At 46.7% G+C, this 24956-nt stretch overlaps 1 protein-coding gene across 1 annotated transcript in view; it reads right to left on the reverse strand.

The window, feature by feature from the left end:
- Window positions 1–12011: 12011 nt before the first annotated feature.
- TM9SF4 (transmembrane 9 superfamily member 4) overlaps window positions 12012–24956 on the reverse strand; it is a 53967-nt gene continuing 41022 nt past the window's right edge. The window contains exons 12-18 of the mRNA XM_058562955.1: window positions 24848–24923; window positions 21361–21444; window positions 19476–19651; window positions 18921–18984; window positions 17928–18047; window positions 16989–17078; window positions 12012–13948 (exon numbers count right to left, since the gene is read on the reverse strand). Coding sequence (XP_058418938.1) covers window positions 13799–13948; window positions 16989–17078; window positions 17928–18047; window positions 18921–18984; window positions 19476–19651; window positions 21361–21444; window positions 24848–24923 — 760 coding nt within the window. The 3' untranslated portion in view covers window positions 12012–13798. The remainder of the gene's footprint in view (window positions 13949–16988; window positions 17079–17927; window positions 18048–18920; window positions 18985–19475; window positions 19652–21360; window positions 21445–24847; window positions 24924–24956) is intronic.

Below are 24956 nucleotides of genomic sequence, written 5' to 3' on the forward strand. Positions count from 1 at the left end.
CTCGGAACATGTTATTCCCCCATCCTCCATTGGCAGGAAAAAATAAATCCTAATTCCTTATCATGGCTGACAAAGCCCAGCATTTTCTGGTCCCTGCCAACATCTCCCGTCAGTCCCCCACACTTGCCTCTCTGCTGCTCCTTAAACACACTTAGCACGTTCCAACCTCAGAGTTTTGGCACTTGCTTTTCTCTCTCTCTCGTTTTCTTCCTGCAGATATTCTCATCTCTGGCTCCCTCAGTTTGTTCAGGCATCAGTCAAATGCTTCTTCAGAGGCCTTCCCTGCCCCGCCTGTCTAGAGTCATCCCCGAACCCTTTCTGTCTCTTCTCCCCTGCCCACCATGATTCTGTCCATGTCATCTGTGACTCTGAGATGATCTTGTTTTCTTACCTTCCTTCCCCTCCAAAATGCGTCAGGAGAACAGGGACCTATCTGTCTGCTGCTTTGCCTCACGTGCACCTTAGAAGTTCCTTGTGTGAGTGAATGACTATCCAGAAGTGTCTGAGTGTTGTGCTGGGCCCTGACAGTGTGGACCCTGCCCAGAGGGTTTCAGCTGGGCACACAGGGTGGGGGCAATGAAGGGTGACCATGTAACTTGTCATCTAGCTGGAACACATCTGGGAGTGAAAGGGGCACTACTAATAATTACACCAGGATAAGAGGCCTAACTGGTATATAACGGTCACCTGAAAGAAACAGAACCCAGCTAAGTCCAGCCTGGCACACAGCTCATCCCAGCTGTGTGTGATGTGGGATCAGAGGGTGGAGGCTTCTTTGAAGTTGATGCTGGGCTGGGCTTTGAAGATTGGGCGATACTTTGGAAAGTGGGACTGGAGAAGGGAATTCCTGCTAGAGCAAACAGCGTGACCAAAGGCACTGGGCTAGAAAACGTATGCTGTGTTCAGTGCACAGCATGTGCCCTAGGTGTGGCTGCCTGGGAGAAGCAAGGCTCCAGGGGTACATTAAAGCCATTTTCTGGAAATAAGAACTCTGAATGCAAAGTTGAGGCATTATCCGGTGGATAATGGGGAGGGGTATCAGATGTGCTTCAGAGGTGGCAGAGCTCACAGGGCAGCTGGAGGCAAGAGGTGGGGAGTGTCTGCAACGCTAGCTCTCTAGTATCTTCGGTTTGAATCTTATCCATATGTCCAGGCTCCAGCTCTTCCAGGAAGCCCTCCATGATTGGCCCAGTCCACAACAATCTCTGCCACCTCCCAAGTACAGCCTAGAACCCGAATTTTGGACACCAGTGCCTATCTGGACTGCACCCTCTGGGTTTCGCTTTTGTGCTAAACACCTGTCCCTGACACTCCCAGGGCAATCAGGATAAGCCTCAAAGCATCCTGGCAACCCTGGAAGCTGGTGCCCCCCATGGTTTGCCTGCCCTTCGCCTGGTAGTTGGCAGGTGCACTCTGGCTCCTGCAGCCCAAATTTGGGCCCAGCTGCATCCTTAGGCCCTAGACAATGGTGCTTACAAAACAGGTGCTTACCTGAGCTTTCTGCTGCGTGACCAGTGGCGTGCTTCCTTCACGCTGTGACTGACTTTGGCAAGGGGCCTTGGCAACCGTGTGTCCCAGCCACCCTTCTGGGGCATGAGTCTCATCCTCAGAACCCACTCCTGCTTGCTCACTCGTTCGGTCCTGAGTCTCGCACTTATTTATCCACCCGTCTTAGCACCCCCCCTCTGTACTGGGCACTGGGGGCACAAGATGACTCTATTCAGGTCTCTGCCTTCAGTGGGCTTAAGAGTCCGAGAGACTGAAAACAGTGATAATAACCACCGACATTTAGTGAGCACCTACTGTGTGCCAGGGGCTTGTACGGATACAGCAGCCAGACTGGCTCTCTAAACCTGAGTTGGGCCGTGTCCTTCCTCTGCTCCAGACTCCAACGGCTCTGATGGCCCGCAAGAGGAAAAGCCAATGGGCTCCTCGCAGCCTGCGAGACCCTCAGGACCTGATCTCCTGTCACTTCTCTAAGCTCATTTCCCACGCCTCTCCTCCTCGAGATCACTTTCCAGCAACACCAGCTCCGCTAGTCTTCCAGCCTGACTCACGACCGTGCTTGTTCTTCCCTCTGCCTGGAACCTTCTTCTCCAGGTACTGGCATGGCTGGCTCCTCGATTCATTAAGGTTTCTCAGCTCACCTGTTACAATTTCACCCCCTCTGGGAGGCCTTCCCTGACCACCCTTTCTAAAAACACCCGGTCACTCTCCCTCCCCCTTCTCTGATTTGGATTTTGTTATACTACTTACAACCACCTGACATTATACTGTATATTCACTTATCCTTCTGCCTTTTTCTCTACACTTGTGGGGACTTTGTTTTATTCACTGCTGAATACCCCTTACCTAGAATAGCTCCTGGCACAGTTTGGGGCTCAGAAACTTTGTGAAATGAGTGAATGTTTCACATCCTCGAGGTTCAGGAGGGTCTTCCAGGTGGCAAGGGAAGACTATCTCTAGGGATAGGAACTCTGTATGGTCCAAGGCAGTCCTTTTCCAGGCAGCCTCTGGAACTGAGGTGATGTCTCTGGGCCCACTCCTGGTCCCTCCTACAGAGAGATGGCCGCCTGGCTTACATATGCTCCAAGGGTGGAGGAAGGAGGTCAGGGTGAGGGGGCGCTTCCTGCTCTGGTGTGGAGAGCAAACATGAGCCTCTAACCCCAGGGTTTTGCTCACCTCTGCTCTCAAGGGTCTGCCCTGTTCTGTTGGCCTGGGAAAGAACTTTGAACAAGTTCTTTTCAATCAGAAAAATCTGTCCAGAAACTATAGCAATTAGCTGTTACCTGTAACCACCCTGATTACAGCTTGGGGGACTTTGATATTTTCCTCCAAGGACACGATTTCAGCACAAAAATTCAAGGAAGTCTCTGGTATCTGCTTGTCCTTGCTCAGCAGAACTAAATGTCGACTTGGGTTGGTGAACTTTGAGGTCCCCACCCCACAGGCCCCCCCATCAGGGCTGACTCAGGATCTCAAGGGCACGGGGCCGTGGTGGAGCAGGCACCAGCTGGGAGGCTGATAGGCCTGCATGCTCTTGATTTCCCACTGTGTGGCCTTGGGCACATCTTTACACAGCTCTTAGCCTGTTTCTGATCTAAAGGAGAACTTGGAATCCCTTGGCAGGACGAAGAAGTCCCTTCAAGGTACCTGCCCCTCCACATATACCTCTAGCCCTCCAGGTGGCTAGCTTGGTGACAGTGCTTTAGGTTGCATCTAACAGAAACTCTAACTTTAATAGACTTAGAGATTTTTTTCCTTCTGTGAATATCCAGAGGTGAGATGGGCTTTGGGGCTGTTTGATTCCGCAGGTCAATGATGTCTTCAAGGACTTGGGCCTTCTTATGTGATCTGCCCTTCTTCCTGTTGGTTCCATCTTCAGTTTGCTGCCAAGATGGTGGCAGTAGCTCAAAGAGTCACTTTGGGATATGGCAACTCCAGAGAAGGCCAACTGTGTCTTCCCATGCCTCCCTTAAAACGGAGGAAACCTCTTCCAGAGGCCACTCTAGACTTTCCATGTCCTGTATCTCCTTGCCTAGAACTGGGTAACATGTCTGCTCTTGAATCAGTTATCGGCAAGGGGTAGCATGGTACTATGACTTGCCCGGACCAAGCACCAGGGGTGAAATGGATGTTTGCCCACAATGTCCAGTGGGATAGCTAAGACCATCATCCCTAGGAGCTCACTCATAATTCAGCCCTTCTATGGGACCCCCTAGATGGCACTTCCACCCCATGATGACCTTCAGGGTTAGAAGGTGCTGACTTCTGGCCTAGCACAGGTTCAAATACAAGGTTTCTGGACCTAGAGATTTCCTCAAGTCCAGCCAAGTCACTGTCAAACTAAGATTCCCAGGGGTCAGGCCCTTTAGACTCACCATTGGTGGGTGAGGGCATAATTGAGCAACTACTGTGTGAGTGAGCACTGAGCTTACTGAACACTTACAGAACTCATACATTCCTTCACAAAGACCCTGTGTCCTTACAGGTAAAAAAGGTGGCAGTAGAGACTTCTGCTTTTAGCCAAGACGGAATAACAGGAATCAGATTTATCCTCCCACCTGAAACAAGCAGAAAAACCAGACAAAATACATGAAACAGTGGTTTTCAAGGCTCTGGACATCGACCAGTAAAGGACAGTGATCCCAGACAGATGGGAAACAAGCAAGGTAAGCCCTGTGATTGCCCTAGCTTACCGCCTTGAGAGTTTTCAGGCTGCAGCATAGGGAGGGGAACTGAAGTGGAGCCCAGTCGCACTCTGAGTTGAGGAGATGGTGCTGAGAGTCTGGGGAGACCAAGGTAACAAGAATTCATAGAACAGAATACGAGAGAGCGAGCTGCAGAGAAAAACCCCTGGAGATCTGCAGAGGGTGCCCGTGAGTAGTCATCAGAATACTAATCAGCACAAGCGTGTGAGGAAACCAGCTGAGGCCAGGTAAAGAGCCATCAGGAAGGATTAAGGGGACAGTGCCTAGTGCTCACCTGAGTGGGAAATAGTGTCTATTCCCACCAGCCATGGCACTGGGGAGAGTATCATAGGGAACTGGGGAGAATATTCAGAAAGGTCTTGCCTCAGTCGTGGCCAATAATTAGCCCTAGAATGAGCACTGTTCTGGAATTGCTTAAAAAATCTTATGAGCAAGAACTGAAAGGATTAACTGTTTCCCAGTAACTTAACTGTCCCAGAACAAAGCTCAAGAAGATTTACAGGATTACAAAAATATCCAGTACCTACCAAGGTAAAATTCACAATGTCCAGCATCCAGTCAGATTATCAGGCCTATAAGGTGGCAGGAACATGATCCATGATGAGGAAAAGAAACAATAGAAACCAGCCCACAACTGAAACAGATGTTACAATGAGCAGATAAGGACATTAAAAGCTTTAATTGTATTCCATATGTTAAAAAAGTTGACATATATGGTCAAATGATTTTTGACAAAGGTGCCAAAACCATTCAATGAAAAAGGACAGTCTTTTCAACAAATGGTGCTGAGAAAACTGGTTATCTACATGCAAAAGAATAAGTTGTGGGGCCACCCAGTGGCTTAGCGGTTAAGTGCGTGCACTCCGCTACTGGTGGCCCGGGTTTGGATCCCGGGCGCGCACCGACGCACCGCTTCTCCGGCCATGCTGAGGCCGCGTCCCACATACAGCAACTAGAAGGATGTGCAACTGTGACATACAACTATCTACTGGGGCTTTGAGGAAAAAAAGGAGGAGGATTGGCAATAGACCTTAGCTCAGGGCTGATCTTCCTCACAAAAAAAAAAAAAATAATAAGTTGGACCATTACACCATATACAAAAGTTAACTCAAAATGGATCAAAGACTTAAATGTAAGACCTAAAACTATAAAACTCTTAGAAGAAAACAGGGAAAAAGCTTCACGATACTGGATTTGGCAGCAATTTCTCAGCTATAACACCAAAAGCACAGGCAACAAAAGAAATAGATAAAATGGGCTTCATCAAAATTAAACTTTTGTGCATCAAAGGACACTATAACAGAATGAACACGCAACCCACAGAATGGAAGAAAATATTTTGCAAATCACATATCTGATAAGGGATTAATATCCTGAATATATAAAGAACTTCTACAACTCAATAAAAAAAATTTAAAAATGCACAAAGGACTTGAACAGACATTTCTCCAAAGATGATGTACAAATGGTCAATAAGCAAAGGAAAAGATGCTCAGCATCACTAATCATTAGGTAAATGCAAATAAAAAATAGGAGGTACCACTTCACACCCACTAAGATGGGTATTATCAAAAAACAGAAAATAACAAGTATTGGTAAGGATGTGGAGAAATGGAAACTTTCATGCATTTCTGGTGGTAATGTAAAATGGTACAGCTACTGTGGAAAACAGTATGGCAGTTCCTCAAAATATTAAACATAGAATTACCATATGATCCAGCAATTCCACTCCTAGGTATATACCCCAAAGAGCTGAAAGCAGGGACTCGAACAGATATTTGTACACCAGTGTTCACAGCAGCATTATCCACAATAGCCAAAAGGTGAAAACAACCCAAATGTCCACTGGTGGATGAATGGATAAACAAAATGTGGTATGGACATAACAATGGAATATTATTAAGCCTTAAAAAGGAGTGAAATTCTGATACATGCTACAATGTGGATGAACCTTGAAGACATTATGCTAAGCAAAATAAGCCAGGCACATAAGGACAAATATTGTATGATTCCACTAGAGTAGCCAAATTCAGAGACAAAAAGTAGAATAGTGGTTACCAGGGGCTAGGTGGAGAAGAGAATGGGCAGTTAGTGTTTAATGGGTCCAGAGTTTCAGTTTGGGATGATAAAAAAGTTCTGGAGGTCCCTAGTGGTGATGGTTGCACAACATTGTGAATGTACTTAACACCACTGAATTGTATACTTTAAAATAGTTAATTTTGTTACGTATATTTTACACAAAAAGTAGAGATATAGAAGACATAAAAAAGATCCAAATCAAATTTCTAGAGATGAAAAAGACAATGTCTGAGATTAAAACCATACTGGATGGGATTAATGGCACAGTAGTCATGGCAGAAAATTAGTGAATAAAGGCACAGCAACAGAAACTATCCAAAATGAAACAGAGAAAAAAGAATTAAAAAAAAAAAAAGAGCATCAGTGTGTGGCACATCAGTGGTGGGACAACTTTAAGCAGCCTAACATATGGGTAATCAGAATTACTGAAGGAACGAGAGAGATGGGGGGGCAGAAAAAAATGCTTGAAGAAATAATGGCCTAAAACTTTCCAAACTTACTGAAAACAATAAACACACAGTTCCAAGCAGCTCAATGTACCCTAAGCACAAGAAATATGAAGAAAACTATGCCAAGGCATCCATAAACAAATAGCTCAAAACCAGTGACACAGAAAAAGCAGTCAGTGACAAAAGACTTGTTACATACAGAGGGGACAAGATAAAGACATCAGATCTGTTGTTGGAAGCAATGCAACCAATGAGACCGTGGAGTAACATCTTTAAAGTACTAGGAAAGGAAAAAAAAAAAACTTAACCTAGAATTCTATATTCAGCAAAAATATCTTTCAGTAACGAAGGTAAAATTGAGACATTTTAGACACACAAAAGCTGAAAGAATTAATCATCAGCAGATCCACACTACAAGAAATGTTAAAGGATGTCTTTCAGGCAGATGGAAAAGGATACCAGATGGAAATCTGGATCAACACAAAGTAATGAAGACCACTGGAAATGGTAACTACCTGGGTACATATGTAAGAGTTTTTCTTATTATTTAAATTCTTTAAATACAACTGTTTAAATAAAAATAGCAACAGTATATTGTGGGTTTTATAACACATGTAAAAGTAAAAAGGAATGACAACCATAATATAAAAGCTGGGAAGGGAGAAATGGAAATATACTATTGTGAGGTTCTTATACTATATGTGAAGTGGTATAATATCACTTGAAGGTAGACTATGATAAGTTAAAGATATATACTAAAAATACTAACATAACCACTAAAATATCAAAACAAAAGGTTATAGCCAATAAGCCAATGAAAGATATTAAAATGCAAAGCATACTTGATTTATCCAAAAGAAGGCAGAAAAAGAGGAAAAGGAAACAACAGATGGGACAGATAGGAAACAAACGGCAAGATTATTGACTTAAACCTGGCCAAATCAATGATCACATTAAATATAAATGGTCTAAACACTTCAAATAAAAAGCAGAGATTGTAGGATTGGATAAAAAGACAAGACCAAACTATATGCTGCCTATAAGAAATATGCTTTAAATATAAAAATGGAAATAGGCTAAAAATAAAAGGAAGGAAAAAGATATATTGTGCTAACATTAGTCAAAAGAAAGTAGGATTGGCTATATTAATATTAAAGTAGATTTCAGAGCAAAGACTATTACCAGGGATAAATTCATCCAAAGGACAATATGCACCTAACAGAGTTTCAAAATACATATGGCAAAAACAGAACTGCAAGGAGCAATATACATATAGTCAGAGATGTCAATACCCCTCTCTCAATCAATGATAAAACAAGCAAGGATAAAATCAGCAAGGATATCACAGACCTGAACAACACCATCAACCAACTTGACTTGACTGACATTTATAGAACACTCCACCCAAGAGCAGCAGAATACTCATTGTTTTCTTTTTTATTTATTTATTTATTTATTTATTTATTTATTTTTTCCCCCCAAAGCCCCAGTAGATAGTTGTATGTCATAGTTGCACATCTTTCTAGTTGCTGTATGTGGGACACGGCCTCAGCATGGCTGGAGAAGTGGTGCGTCGGTGTGCACCCGGGATCCAAACCCGGGCCGCCAGCAGCAGAGTGCGCGCACTTAACCACTAAGCCATGGGGCCGGCCCTCATTGTTTTCAAGTGTACATGAAACATTTACTAAGACAGACCATATTTTGGGCCATAAAACAAGTCTCAATAAATTCAAAAGGATTAAAGTGATACAAAGTCTCTGCCCATTATGGTATCTGCCCACAATAGAATTGAATTAGAAATCAATAACACAAAGATCCTTGAAAAAAATACCCCAATATTTGAAAACTAAATAACACATTTCTAAATAACACATGAATCAAAAAAGAAATCAAACAGAAATTAGAAAGTATCTTGAACTGAATAACAATGAAAACACAACACATCAGAATTTCTGGGATGTTGATAAAGCCGTACTTAGGAAGAAATTTATAGCACTGAACACCTATGTTAGAAAAAAAAAAAAGGCCTCAAATAAATGACCTAAGCCTCCACCTTAAGAAACTACAATAGAGCGAATTAAAGAGAGATGTCCACTCTCATCATTCAGCACTGCACTGGTGGTTGTAGCCAGTGCAATAAAGCAAGAAAAAGATATAAAAGGCATCCAGATTGGAAAAGAAGAAGTAAAACTGTCTTTATTTACAGACAACATGATCATCTATGTAGAAATCTCATGGAATCTACAAAAAAATCTACTAGAATAAGTGAATTGAGCAAGATTTTAGGATATAAGATCAATATATAAAGCTCAATCATATTTCTATTACTAGCAATGAAAAATTAGAAAAAGATACGATTTTTAATGGCATCAAAATTATGAAATACTTAGGAATAAATCTGACAGAAAGACCCATATACTGAAGACTACAAAATATGGCTGAGAGAAATTAAAGACTTAAATAAATGGAGAGATATAACTTGTTCATGAGTCAGAAGACTCAACACTGTTAAGATGTCAATTCTTCCGAAATGATCTATAGATTTAACAGAATCCCAACTGAAATTCCAGCAGGTATTTTTGTAGAAATTGAAAAGATGATTTTAAAATTCATATGGAAATCAAATGGCCTAGAAACTCAGAAAAAGAAAAAAATTGGAGGGCTAACAACACCTGAATCTAAGAATTATTAGAGAGGTATAGTAATAAAACATGTAGTATTGGCATAAAAATAGATCAATGGAACAGAGTGGAAATTCCAGAAATAAATCCATACATATATGGGCAACTGATTTTTGTCAAAGGCACAAAGGCAAAGGAGAAAAGATAACCTTTTCAACAAATGGTAAAAAAATGAACTTGGACCCATACATTGCACCATGTATTAAAATTCCCTCAAAACGGATGATAGACCTAAATGTAAACCTAAAACTATGAAACTTCTAAAAGAAACATAGGAGAAAATCATTGTGAACTCGAGTTAGGCAAAGATGTCTTAGATATGACACTAAAACCAAAATCCATAAAAGAACACATTGATAAATTGGACTTTTTCAAGATTAAAAATTTCTGCTCAAAAGACACTGTTAAGAGAATGAAAACACAAGCCACAGACTGGGAGAAAATCTTTGCAAAGCAGAATATGTAAAAAAACTCTCAAAACTTAATTAAAAAAACCTCCAAGGAACTCAATAAAAAATGGGCAAAAGATTTGAACAGACATTCACCGAACAAGATATATGGATGACAGATAAGCACACGAAAAGGTGCTCAATTTGTCACTAGAAGTATGTAAATTAAAATCACAATGAGATGTTATTATGCACCTGTTAGAATGCAGGTGCATTCTAACCTGATTTAAAAAAGATTTAATTATATCTTTTTAATCTATAATTAAAAAGATCAACCACTGCAAGTGTTAGGATGTAGAGCAACTGGGAACTCTCACATCCTGCTGATGGGAATATAAAATGATACGACCACCTTGGAAAAGAGCTTGGCAATTTAGTTTAAACACACACCTACCATATGACCCAGCCACTTCACTGCTTCACCTATTCACAGCAACCTTATCTGTAACAGCCAAAAACTAGAAACAACCCAAATGTCCATCAACAGACGAGTAGATAAACAAATTATGGTATAGCCATATAATGGAATGGTACTCAGAAATAAAAAGGAATGAACTACTGATATACATAATATGTATATGTATATCATATACATGATGGATGAATGTATGGATGAATCTTAAAATAATTATGCTGAACGAAAAAAGACAAAAAAAGAACACACACTGTATGACTCCATTTATACAAAGCGCTAGGAAATACAAACTAATCTAGCGTGACAAAGTAGATCAGTGGTTTCCTAGGGATGGTGAGAGGCTAGAGGGCAGGATTACCAAGGACACGAGGGCACTTGAGTTGATGGATAGGTTCACCATCTGGATTGTAATGATGGTTTCATGGTGTACATATACATCAAAACTTATCACATTGTGTTTGTCAATTATAGATTTATACATACACACAGACACTATATCTATATCCACACACACACTACACTATATGTATATACATATACATACAGTTCTTTAAAAAAGGCAGCTATAGTAGTGGTTGGAAGAAAAGGTTTTGGAGTCTGGCTGCCTCAGTTGACTACTATCCCAGCACTCACCTGCAAGGGGACCCCCAGAAGGCTACTTCAACTACCTGATGCCTCAGTTACCTCCTCTGTAGAAGGGGGCTAATAAGAGAACATGCCTCAGAGGATCATACTGAAGATTAGATGGACTAATACATGGAAAGTGTCTGGAACATAAGAAGTATTCCATGAATGGTAATCAGCACCCTTCTCACAGCAGAGGAAACCGAGGCTTGGAATTGGAAAGGGTGGGGTATAACTGGCAACTGTTGTTTTGTTTGCTTCGTATCCCTCACTGTGGGAAATCGCTCTTTCCTCATCATCCATTCCAAATGATTCTGGTGGCTGAAATTCACAGTATCCAACACCCTTTGAGTATGCAGCCTGCATTAGTACTCTATCTCACTGGATCTAGTGATTGGTCCATGATGTGCAAACAGTAATCCAAGCTGGGCTCATCACATACCTTTCCTGGGATTCATCTATACTGAATATATTGAAGTAGGGAAGGAGATGTCTCTTTCCTCTGGGTTTCCAAACCGGCTAATGTAAGCCTAGATTGATCCGTGCCCTGCCCTCCCCTCTTCCCCCATAGGGAAGGAGACTGTTGATAATGGGACAGAATGGTCCAGTGAGCAGCACAGCGGAGAAAGGGAGAATCCTAAGGCTATCCTTTGAGTCCCTGGATCTATCTAGACCTGAAGCCAAACCACTCCTTTCCTTGATGACTTATGAACCAACCAATTCCCCTTTGGGGCTTAAGTCAATTTGACTTTTGCTTCAACTGCTTGCAATTGAAGGAGTTACATGACAGAGAGGAAAGTGAGTTGGCAGTAAAATACTGGAGCTGGGAATCTAAAACGAGGTCTCACTGCTACCAAAGCTCACACTTGACTGCCATTTCCTCCTTGTGGGACCAGAGGGGCAAATGCTTGCGATTCAGTATGGAGGGGCTGAGCAGACGAGAGAGGCTATGGACCTGCACCAGGCAGGGGGACAACAGTGGGCTGAGCCTAGAAAACCTGACGTGAGACTGAGCTTTGAGGGAAACCACTCAGCTCAACCCATTTGGGGAAGTTGTCTCACCTCAGACCCCTAACACTTGCAAGAGTTTCAAGAGACATGACAACAGGACAACGGCATATTTATTTACAATTGGACCAAAAAAAGGCATACAGGCATTTTTTAATTAAAAATAATAATGATGATAATTAAAAAAGTCAGAAAAATTGATGATGTTTGAACCTTTTATGAGGAGTCCATTTCCCTACTCCCCCCAAAAAAGAGAATCTCTTAGGGAAAAAATCCAAGATTTGAATAAACAAAGACTCCATTATCATACTCTACTGCTTGGGTTCCCTTTTCTCCAACTTGATTCTTAGTGGACGCCAGCCTGGTGCTGCAGAGTCGCTGTGAGGCAAGGTTGAGTTCACTGGTTTGACTGGTGGAGCTGGTAGGGGCTGCTGGGAGAATCTGGGGGGTGAAGGGGGTGGGGTGTGTTCCTAGCTTAACCAGCATCCTGAGCTTTGTCTTGTGGTGGGGTCCCAAAGGGGCTGGAGCAAGGGTGAGTGGCTGTTACTTAAACCCTAATCCCAGGGTGGGTTTGGTTTCTTGCAACTTAAGAGCAAATGTCTGTGACATGCACCAGGTGGGCAGGGGGATAGGAAGAGTGGGTGTTGACAGAGGAGCCAGGCCTGTCACATTATCTCCCTCTTTCTAACTTAGGCTCCTTACCTATTCCTGGGAATTGGGGAACGAATTACAGAACTTACCTTCCATCTTCCTTCTCACAAGCAGTTTTCTGAGTGTCCCCAAAGGGAGGCAAGAACTCAGATGGGAGGTGATAATGGAGGGGTGGGTCTGGCTAAAAGAGCTGTGAATGGGCACTGAGGCTGGGGGATGTCAGGGAGAGAATGCCTCTTCCCAGCTGCCTAAAGGAGGGGATCTGAGGTCTCCAGGCCTTGTTCTGCCCTGGAACTGGGGAAGGAGAGGACTCGCCACCAGCACACTTTGCAGAGAGCAGCAACCCACCGAGGAAAGGGCTGGGGAGCAATCCTGAGGGGTGAGGACCCTCATCCCACAGACACTTAGCTTGGTTCTGGAAATACTTGGCCCTGGATCCAGGGTTTCTTGGCACGAAAACAATTGACTGCTAGTCTCTTCTCTGATTCAGCAAACTCGTGCTGCTCTGAGCAGGGGTGATTGCTGCTGTCCTGGGGCACTTGGCCTCAGTACTTCCACGAGATTTCCTTGTAGCAACCAAGACTTGGGCTTGCTCCCAGTGACAAGATGACTTGGAGGCCAGGCTGGAAGCCCTGCCTTGGGCAGCCCTGGGAGGAAGCTGGGGAGGAGGGAAAGGGGCTGGTAGAGGCTGGTTGGCACTGAGGATGCACGTCCGGGCTAGAGCTGTGCTTTGTTGCGGCATCAATGGTGAGGCTGGGTGGTGAGAGGCTTGGAAACTTCACTGAAGCCCCAGAAGGCCCGGCATTTCCTCTTCCAGTTAGTTGTGGGGTGGCCAACAGCCCTGAGGAACTGAGGTGGAAACAGTGACCAAAACCCAGCATCTCGGTGGATTTATCCATCCTGGACCCATTTGTTAAAAAAACCCCAAACCAAAATAAACCTGAATAAACAGGTCAGAGAGTTCCTGCTGGAGAGAACTTTCTTAGCACTGAAGAAAAAGCAACCCACAAAAAACTCATCTCCCACAGAACTGGAATAAGATGATGAAGAAAAATGCACGATTTATCTACAGGCCCTCCCCCCCACCACGCAGCCCCAGGATCCAGGAACACTGTGCCAGGAGTTACATTCCAAACGAGCAGGAGTTATTTTATTTTACGTGCCTGCAGTTCCCCACGCAGAGTGGCTTCCTGTCTGTGGACAGAGCGGGCCTGGCCATGGTCCACCCCCATCAGTCTATCTTCACAGCAGCGTAGATCTTGCGGACAAACATGTAGGCTGCATAGAAGCCGATGGTGCCCGTGAGGAGCCAGAAGGACAGGACCATGAGGGCCGTGTAGCCAAAGTAGAGGAGAGAGGGAATAAACTCAACAATATCCAGCTGGGGCATGAGAGAGGGCGAGAGGAGAGGGGTAGATACTTAGTGCCAGCCTGCCGTGGCCAACTGAGCTCCCCCACCCCCCTTCTCACTGATCTTGTGGCGAAGCTGAGCCTGGCAAGGGGAAGGCGTTCCCTCTAGGTCGGGGCTCAGAGCCATGGCGAACCTTCATTGGTACCAGGGCCCACACATCATCTTGGATGCTCACAACCACCACGGTAGGTTATTAACCCATTTTAGAGGGGTTAAACATCCCATTACACAGCTAGGAAGTAGAAGGAGCTGGGATTTGAACCTGGGGCTAGAGGGCTAGGAGTCCAAGGCCCCTGAGCCAGGCCATTTCTTGTGGGGGTAGGAGTCTTCCTGGGGAAGGGCCTGGAGGCTCACTGGGAGACAGGTGTGACCTCAGGGGCCAGAGCCAGAATGCCACAGGCAGGAATGGTCACAGCTGTGTCACTTCTTTGTCCTCCCCAGTCCCCAGAACAGCACAGGGACACTCCAGGATGCCTGGAGCAGCAGTCAGGGAGTAGGGGAGAGGAGAGAAGCATCTAGGGCTCCCGGCTTAAGGACCACAGAGCCACCACGAGCCTGCCTCAGCCTACAGTCCTTTCCTCTCAAGAACACTTCTGTCACTTTTGTTAACATCTCTCAGGGAATTTCCTCCTGGAGCATTCTGGACTCCTTTGTAGAGTTAGAGACTTGTCCAGGGATTCCAGGGATCTGTGCTACGGTGGTGTTTGCCAGGCCAAGTGGAGCTAATCTGGAACCTTGGTATCAAGACTTGCCCTACACACCAGGGCCCGAGTAGGGCCTGTTCTAGGCTCATGGGCAGACATGGTCGGTCACCAAATGCCAGGAGCCCAGAAGAAAACAATAAGGGTCACTGTTTGAGACTCTCTCCCTAAGGTCAAATATCCTCAAACTGGGGGTGAAGGCCACGTTTTCAGGATCACCCCCCATCTCTCCTTGTAAGCTTTCTCGTGCCTTATAGGTGAGATGGGGTGACAGTGACAGGAGGTGGGGGTAGGGGACAGGGTAGTGGTAAAACCAGGAAAGGGATGAGGCAAAAAGGCAGCAATGGAAGAGCCCTTAGATTTCAGACAGGCCAAGGCCATCATTTTCCAGACAAGGCTCTGGGGCCGAAGGAGGAGGTCTTTAGAGCAGAGAAGATTAGGGCAGAGGGAGGAAGGACAGGAGGCTGTGATGTGACCCCAGGGGGCAGAGTAGGAGGCTATGGCAGCTAGGTTTTGTTTGCCCAACACTCCTTCCTGTCTTCCTGCTTCCAGGTGTTTTGGGCCAACCGCTCCCTACTCTGTGGTCCTGTTGAGGCTGTCAGTCATAGTATAAAACCTAAGCTAGTCAATCAGATCACACCATCCCATTGGACCTGAGGAACACTGAGCAATGCATGTAACCTGGACCAAGGAGTGTCTTCCCTGGGATTGGTAATATGATGGTAGAGGAAAGACATCCTTTTAGCTCTAGACTTTGAAGCTGAGAAAAGGAGACTCTAGGGCTGCCACTGGCCATCTTTCGACTTTGTGGAAAGATCCTGCCTATGGATTGAAGCCAAGAAAACATACACAGAGCGGAGGCGTGGACAGAGAGTGCTGACATCACTTGAGATGCTGGCTCTAACCATGCCTGAAACTAGAATTCCAACTTCTTCAACTTTCTAGTTTTATCAGTCAATACATTCTCCTTTTGCTTAAGCCAGTTGGAACTGGATTTTGGTCATTTTCCACTCAAAAGAATTCTGATTAATATGGGCTGTGGAGGAGGGAAATTAGATTTTTTTCTGGATGATTCTAGGAATAAGACTATGGTCTGAAGATGGAAGTTACAGAGAAGCAGACTTCAGTGTGAATCAAGGAAGACCTTGATAATAACAGGAACTATTCAAAGAGAATGGGAGTGTCAGGAGGGAGTGTCTTCTGTCACTGGATGTGCTAAAGCAGGGGTCAGCAAACTGTTTTAAAGGGCCAGATTATAAATAGTTTAGGTTTCGCAGACCATATGGCCTCTGTTGAAACTACTCAACTCTGCCATCGTAGTGTGAAAGCCGCCACAGACAATATGTAAATGAACGGGCATGGCTATGTTCCAATAGAACTTGATTTACAGAAACAGGCTTGCTGGCCCATGGGCTACAGTTTGCTGACCCCTGAGCTAGATGATCACTTGTTGGCATCATTGGAGAAAAGGGGGCACGGTGAGCACAATGGAAGCAGGGGCGGAGCACCATGCTAAATGATCCCTACAGTCCTGTCCAACCTGACACTTTTGGGAAAGGGCATTCCAAGCTTCAACCAAATGACCTATGACTCTAGTTTAGGAATACACCCTGGTTGTGAGCAGAGGACTGCTTGCTTTTGGGTTCTGGAGACCCAAAGTACAGTTAGTGAGGCCCAGTCTTCAGTGTTAGTCTCAGAGGTGACAGGTCCAGAGAGTGACACCAAACTCCTCTCAATGGCCCATCTGGTTTGTGTGTCATGCAGGAATCTACCAAAACTGCTATGAGGCTCTGTCTGTACTCTTACTCATGCCACTCTGTGGGGACAACAAGTTCTGTGAGTGTACTTGAGTTCCTCAATTTGGATGACAAAGTCTATTGCAGCATTTTCTGCTTTTATCTTGATTAACGCTCTTCATCTACTTTCTTTATTCTTTCATATTATTGTTCCTTTTTTTCTAGCTTCTTGAGGTGAATACTGTATTATCAATCTCTCTTATTTCCTATTAAAAGCAGTGTAAGGTGATATATTTCTTTTAACTTCCACTTTGGCTGTATCTCAGGTTTTGCATGCAATATTCTCATTGTCATTTATCCTGAAGGCTTTTGTCTTCCAAAAATATAGAACACAGATTCTCTCTTTCCTAAAAAGATGCATGTTCTAGAGCAGAAACAGTTCTAGAATGGCTTTCGCCCTCCCCATTCTTGGTGGGAAAGTAAGATTCAGACACTTGTGCTTTTCCCTCAGCACCCTCCTCTCCACTATCCTGCCCTAAAAGGGCTAGGGGGCTCCCTTATGCACGGTGGTACCTTGTTAACAAAATAAAAGATGGCATAGACCAGGACGTAGAATGCAGAGCCCCCAGACACTAGGAAATTCCTCCACCACCAGCGGTAATCCTGAGGAAGAAACAAAAAAGGGTCATTGCTGTCTCCAGGCAGAACCTCTTCCTGCCAAGTTTTGCAGTTGTTTGAGGGACTAAAGACTCTGGGTAAGAACAGTAATATTTGGGGTGATGGGAAGGTTTTATACCTTGACTGTGACGGTGGTTACACAACTGTATGCATTTCTAGAAACTCAGAGAACTGTAAACTAAAAAGGGTGAACTTTACTGTTTAAAATTATACCCCAATCTAAAAAAATCAACAATAAAAGAACAGTAATAACAATTACTAACATTTCTTGAGCAAATGCTCACCATGTGCCAAGCAGCACTCTAAGTGCTATATATGAATCAGCTCAATTTCATCCCTGTAGCAGCCCTCTGAGTCAGGTCCTAGTGCTATCCCTGTCACATGAGGAGGAGACGAAGGCAGTGAGGTTAAGCAACTGCCCAAGATCCAGAGCTACTAATGGAGGAGCCAGGGTTTTGGCCCAGGCCATTTGTCCCAGAGCCCTTGCTTTGCCCACTCTGCCAAGAGCTAGTCCCCAGAGGGAGGGCAGGTCACTCAATCTGTATTAGCTGTTGGAGAAACCACTACTGGAATGGACTCAGTATTGACAAATCTACTGTTTCTTTCATCAAGTCGCGGTGACTTCCCCACACAACTACGCTGTGAGGTAGGGATTATTAACTCCAGTCTACAGCTGAATAAACGGAGGCTCGGAGAGGCAAAGCGACGTGCTTGCCCAAGACCTCATGGCCAGAAGAGGGGGGATCACATGGGAAACGCAGACAGCCTCACTTGACCCATTCAATGCTGGATCCAGCTCTCCCCACCCCCAACTCCTGGCCCCATTCTCCTCACCTCTGCACACAGCTGGAAGTACACCATGACGATGCTGATTTGTGAACAGGACACCACCAGGATGATGAAGACGAGGAACAGGAAGCCAAAGAGGTAATAGAACTGATTTTCCCAGATTGCCTGCGGACACACCATAGCTGGCCTTCAGCTAGCCTGCCTCCACTCAGTGGCCCCTTCCCCTGGCACACCCTGCCTGTTCTCAGGAACATCATCCCTCAGTCAGGACTGGCATACCACCTGCCACTGGAGCAGGAATGGAGATACCATCATGACACCATCAGGGCCTGTGGGCCTGGCATGTGGCTCTGACTGGTCTCTTCTCCCTGGAGTAGAGGGTGAGCCAGGCTCTTCTTAGAGCAAGGATCTTAGAGGGGCTGGAGCATGGCTGACCCTGCGACGGGTGGGCTGCAGCCTGAACTCAGCAGCTTGTGGAAAATAATGAATGGCTCTGAAGAGCCCTTCTGCCAACTTTACCTTGGCACACCTAGGACAGGAGTAATCATCATCACAAAAACAGCTACAATTTAACAAGCATTTTCTGAACATCAAGCACTGCACCTTTTATAGACATTATTGCATTCCAGCCTCACAATGATCCTGAGAGTTAGGGATCATTCCCCCCCCTTTCCTGAGAGTTCTGAGGAAGTTAGACAGGTAAAGATGTGTAGGGGCCCAGAAATCAAAGCAGATGCAATGATGATAATGGTGGTGACTGACTGCAATAATACTGAAGCAGCTTCTATTTACTGGACCCTTCCCAGACACCAGACCCTGGACACATGGCGTATCTCATGTAACCTTCCAAGACGTCCTGAGAGGCAGGACTGTTACCCCATTTCAAGATGAAGAATGGGGACTCCAAGAGGTTACATGGCCCATCTGAAATTTCATAGGCATGAGAGGCAGAGTATGTAAGTGGAGGGGTAGGGACCAGGCTAGCGTGGGTGAAGGCTGTGTGTGCGGAGGGGTGGGGGAGCAGGCAGCAGTACTCACACTGAAGATGAAGAACAGCTCAATGAACATGGCACCAAAGGGCAGGATCCCAGCCATGAGGATGCTGCGGCAGAACAGAGGGTTAACACTGTGAGGAGACCCAGGCCATCGGACGCCCCAGGCTCCCTCCCAAGCCAGCACGAACAAGAGTGCTTACATGGGCGTGGTGGTTCTCATTCTTTTGGCATGCTTTTGTACCATTACAGCCTCTTGAGAGGTGGGCATCATTCTCCTCATTTTTTAGACAGGGAAACTCAGGTAGAGAGCTGGGGTGACTTGCCTGAGGTCTGAGTGGTTGTCTTAACCTGTCTCACCACACCTTTCCACCCCTCCTCTTCCCTGTCCTGGTTCCTAGGCTGACACCAAGTCTGGCTACAACTTGGTCCTCTTTATCTTAGAGCAAAGCTAAGCTTTCATGAAGTCTTCTAGAGTCAGCTGGAGCTGCAGAACACCAGTCACAGCACCCTCAGTGGGAGGCCCTAAGGAGATGGCTCAGGGCACTGTCGGCCTCGCCCACTCCAGAACTCCCTGGCTTTGCCCGTGCCAGAGACTCACCCCACAAATCGGTTCATGTACCACCGCTGTTCGGGGATCTGCCGGGGAATCTGGTTGGTGCGCACAGGGTTGTCATACGGCTGCTTGCGGAAGCCGAAGTAGTAGCCCAGGTAGACGAGGGGCAGGGAGATCCCGAACCACATGCACAGCAGGGCCACCATGGTGGGGAAGGGTACCTGTGGGCACAGCGCCATGAGGCTCCACAAGGCCCTGATGCCCAGGCTGGGGGTTATGCAGGGGGGAGGGGGACCTTCTGGGATCCAGGGAAGGAGGGGCACAGCAGGGCCACCATGGTGGGGAAGGTCCTGCAGACACACCCTCCACAGGGCTCCCGGCCAGAACCTCTTGGGCCTGACCTAGTCCTGGGGAAGAGCAGAGAGCAGAGGGAGGACCGTTTGAAGTCCTTCACTTCACTGTGAAGTGAAGAAGGAAACACGGCACCCCAGAGGAGCCTGTCATCCCAGGAGGAAGAGGGAAAGAAGGGGGAGGAGGAGACTGAGAACACGAAGGGGAGATGAAGAGGCCAGAACCAAGGGAAATTATGTGTGGTATGTGGTATGTTAAGTGAAGAAAGAGGGGAACAAACAGAATTGCACAGATAGTGTGTTCCCAATTTTGTTAAAACAAAACACCACCATATACTACTAAGTGAAACAAGCAGGTTATAAAACCATATGTATAGGACTCCATTTTAATAACAAAACTCCAATATTTATAGGTATACGTGCCTAGAGAGGCCTACACCAAAAAGTGAACTGCACGCCCCTGGATGGGACATGGCAGAGCAGAACTGATTTTTCATTCTCTTCTTTATCCTTTTCTGTACAGCATTAGGTTTTACAACTATCATGCAAGATGGAAGAAATGAATTAACATATGTAAAGTATTTAGAATAGTACTTATTCCAAAGTAAGCACCATATAAATGTTTGCTATTATTATTTTATAATTTTAAATTATATGTCATTCCATTTTAAATATATCTAAAAAAGTAAAGAAGACTGCAAAAACATATAGTAAAGACCTACATAGTATTTATCTCTGGGTAATTGGATTAGAGGGTTACTTCTGATTTCTTTTTTAACTTCTCTGGACTTTCCAAAATTTCTACCATGAGTGTTTATAATGAGCAGTTGGTGACAGAGATAAAAGTGTTAGAGAGAAAGAAGACAGGTATGAAAAAGAGGAAGCGGGAGGACGAGCACGACTCTCTTTCCTGAGGGAGGCTTCCTGGACTGCTGGAAAGAACTCGGCCCCTGGCAGCCCGGACTTGAAGCCTCGCCCAAGGACCTTTAGCGGGCACCGGTAGGTGGAGGGGAGGCGGCTCCATCTGCTGAGGCCGGGATGGCAAATGCCTGCCCCACCTTTACTGCAGCCCTCCTAATTGATCAAGACCCCATCTCCCCACCCCAACTGAGTTCACAGTCCTGCTCAATGAGTCCTGGGCAGCTGCTGGCAATGACTGGGGCTGGCAAGATCCTTGCTCTGAGGACAGGACAACCTATAGAGGCGGGTGCTGAGGGGCAGGGACACTAGGAGAGGAGCCTTGTTTTGGGATATGGACCTAACAAATTCACGCCAGGCAGCTTTCGCTTGGCGGAGACAAAGGGAAATTCCCTTTGTTGGCCCCTGGACTGTGGAAACCTCCCTATAGGGAAGCAAGCTTTGGCCAGCTGTCTGAGAGCTCACAGGGAGGCCAGGGTCACAGCAGATGGGTGGGCAGGGCTGGGGAAACCCCAGCTGGCCTTTAGCCGCCAGGGCCGGGAACAGAACTCTGGGGACTCAGAAAAGGGAAGGGAACAGCAGGAAGTGACCTGCAGGAGTGGGAGCACAGCTGGCCCTCCCTTGCTGGGGAAAGGCTGAAAGGGTGGGGGGAGGGCACTTACAGCTCCTGATGAGTGCTTTCCCCAGATGAAGCAATTCAATACGAAGCAGATGCCAAAAACCACACCAGGGTACAGCGTCGCCGTCTGGAAATAAGAGAGTCCAGGCTGGGAAGCTGCATCTGGGGAGCTCCCACCTGTCCCAGTGGGGCTGCCAGACCAGAGGTCTTCAACCCCTCCTGTCCTTCAGAACTCAGCTCAAGGATCATTTTTCCAGGAAGCATTCCCTGACCCCAGATTAGGCGAGCCTCCTGTTCTCTGTCCTTTTAGATCCCTGAACTGCCCCTTCCTTGCCTTCGTCCCAGTTTGTAATTATGTATTGATGTTACCTGGTCAATGTCTGCCCACCTCCAAAGACCATAATCTCCTCAGAAGGACGTGTCCTCCTGTTTACTGATGTCCTCCCAGCACTTAGAACACAGTAGCTGCTCAATAAACATTTGCTGACTAGGAATGAATGAATAAAACTTTTATAAAACATATATGTCTGGGCCTCAACTTAAACTGCCCAGAGTGGTGGTTAAGCTTTAATCGGGTCTGAGAGGCGGCGGGTGCTGGCCTCCACACGCACCATCTCAAGTAGTCCTCTCTACAGGCCTAGAGGAGAAGGACTATCATTATCCTCCCTTAAAGAGGAGGACACTGAGGCCCAGCAATGTTAAATATACCCCCCCACCCCCCCCCCCACTTCACACAGTCATGGAAGGTTGGAGCAGAGGTTCAAACTCAGGCAGACTGACTCTAGAGCCCACGCTCCTGATCCCCTGCAGTGTATTCTATCCAGTCAGAATCTTTTGGGCTGGGGCCCAGGCACGTGGAACCAAAGCCCAAGACCTACAGTTGAGCCCCCTTCACTGCTGTGGCTGCCTGAGCATCCAAGAGGGTCACTGACCACAATGCCTGAGGCCCCCTGCAATCTGGCATTCAACCTCCACTGCCAGTTTCACCTTTGGCCCATAGCCTCCCACATCCTATAAGTGGCCACTGTTCTGCAAGTCCCTGCCCCTGGGCCTTTATGTAGGTTGAGTGGTCCACATCTCAGGGTATCTGCCTCCTGAGCGCTAATGCTGTACCAAGGGCCTTCCATGCACAGTCTCTTTCCATCCACACAACAACTCTGAGAGGTAGGTATAACCATCCCCTACTGGAGAGATGGGGACACTGAGGCTCAGAGGGCTGTTCAGGGTTACCAACCAAGGAAAGAACAGAGCTAGGACTGGGATCTAGGAGATTCCAGGACCTGAGGCCCCTTGGCTGGTTGCTTTTGTCCATCTGAAACCCTCCTCTTCAAGGCCCAGTTCAAATGTCATTTCCTCCCTTCCTGTGTGTTTCTGCTTTACTCTGCTGTGTATTAGGGAATTCCTCGTCTGCCCTCCTGGCTAAAATTTATGGACTGGGAACTGTGCTAGATATCAGGAGTAACAGGAAAAAAGTTCCAGTGAGGAAGACAGACCCATAAACGGAGAACAACATATGTGGCTACTTGTCAGTACAAGGCCCTGCCCAGGCTCCTCTGGGGCACCAAGGAGGACAATGAAGTGAGAATGGTGGGAGGAGGGAGAGAGGAGGCTTCTAGAAGAGTGATGCCAGACTTAAAAGATGAGCTGAGGGGCCAGCCCAGTGGCATAGTGATTAAATTCACACGTTCTACTTCGGCGGCCTGAGGTTTGCCGGTTCGGATCCTGGGCATGGACCTACTCACTGCTCATCAAGCCACGCTGAGGCGGCGTCCCACATAGAAGAACTAGAGGGAACTACAACTAGGACATACAACTATGTACTGGGGCTTTGGGGAGAAAAAAAGAAAAAGAGGAAGATTGGCAACAGATATTAGTTTAGGGCCAATCTTCCTCAAAAAAAAAAAAAAAAAGGAAAGAAAGATGACGCGAGGAGAGTGAGGGGATGGTGTGCAGGGCAGAGGGCATGGCAGAGGCCGGAGGAGAGAAGAGCAGTTGGATACCTGCACTGCTACGGGCTGTAGCAGATGCCCACCTGTGGAGGACGGCAGAACACCAGGGAAGGGTCAGAATCTTGCAGGAACACCAGGGAGGCTTAGGACAGTTAAGGGTCCAGGCAAGAGGCGAAGATGCCTAAACCTGGGCAAGTCCTGGAGATGGAGATGGGAGGGAATTCACGGACTATGCGGCAGGAAACCCCTCAACACATGATGTGTGACACGAGGCAGGGCACGAGGGAAGAGGAGGAGGAAAGGAAGCCACCCAGGAGTCTGGCTTGGGGGCCTGGGTGAATGAGGGTGCCACCGGACGCAAGGAGCAGGTTTGGGGGAGAGACTGGGTTTGGTGTGGGATCTGCTGAAGGGAGATCCTGGAGGGTGTCTGGTCGAAGACCTCACCAGGGGAGGAGAGGACTGGGTTTTACGCTTCTGTAGATCCCCGGCTCTCGGCACACAGTGGCCTGAGAAAAATGCTTGATGCATCCAGAATTCAGGAAACCTTCTTTGATCCTTCCAGAAAATCACTGTCGCAGCTCTTCTATAGCGAGGGCTTACTATGTGCCAGGGATGTGGCAGCCGAAGCTGGGACAGCCTGAGCTCCCCTGGGGCTTTGGGGCAGCTGTGAGAACCATCTCAGAACACTGGGACCAGAGGCTTCTCTGAGTTTGTCTCCCTGTTTGCATGCCCTTCTCCAGGGCGTGCCCTGGTCCTCTGAGGGCCTCACTTGCCCTGGGAGAGGGGGCTCGGGGCTCCCTGGGAGGCAGGGTTGACTCCCAGGAGTCCTCTGGTTTCTACAGTCTTTTCTGCTGCCAAGAACTGTCCTCAACACCAGGAGGAGAGAGAAAGGCAGGAGCTGTCCTCACTGAAGAGAAATGGAGGCACTGAAGTCTGAAAAATAGGCTGACAGTGATGGGGGTCTGGCCCCTCCTGCCCCTGACAGGCAGTTCTGTCTTTTCTCTGTAGGGCAGGGTGTCCTCCCAGCAGCCTTGCTGATCATTTTTTTTTTTTTTTTTGGTGAAGAAGACTGGCCCTGAGCTAACATCCATGCCCATCTTCCTCTATTTTGTATGTGGGACACTGCCACAGCATGGCTTGATGAGCGGGTGTGTTGGTCTGCACCCAGGATTTGAACCTATGTACCCCGGGCTGCCAAAATGGAGCATGCAAACTTAACCACTATGCCACCCGGCCAGCCCCTGCTGATCAGTTTTTGAACTTAACTTTGACACCTGGGCTTGGTGCCTAAATCCTGTCATTCTGAATCCCCTATTTCTTCTCTTGCTTGAGCCATTGGCCAACATAGGCTAAAATCACCTAAATTCAATCCCCTCATTTTATGCATGAGGCCCTCAGAGGTCCACTGCACCTGTGGGAAAGAGCCCAGCACTCCTGACTCTCAGGCGTGTGCTCCTCTCGCCCCCTCATGCTGCCGCTCAGCCTCCGGCCCTAAAATCCCCACCAGGGCCTCCCCATGCTCCTCCTGAAGAGCCTAAGAAAAAGCCCACCAACACAGGGAGGGGGTATTAGGACACTCACACAGAAGGCTCCTTTCTTCCACCGATGGCCTTTGAGAGTGCGGTACAGACGGCCGGCAGAAAATCCACCAAACACCCTGTGGGGAAATGGCAGGGATCCACAGCAAGGA

This window comes from Diceros bicornis, chromosome 19, assembly GCF_020826845.1.
Source record: "Diceros bicornis minor isolate mBicDic1 chromosome 19, mDicBic1.mat.cur, whole genome shotgun sequence".
Classification (NCBI taxonomy): domain Eukaryota; kingdom Metazoa; phylum Chordata; class Mammalia; order Perissodactyla; family Rhinocerotidae; genus Diceros; species Diceros bicornis.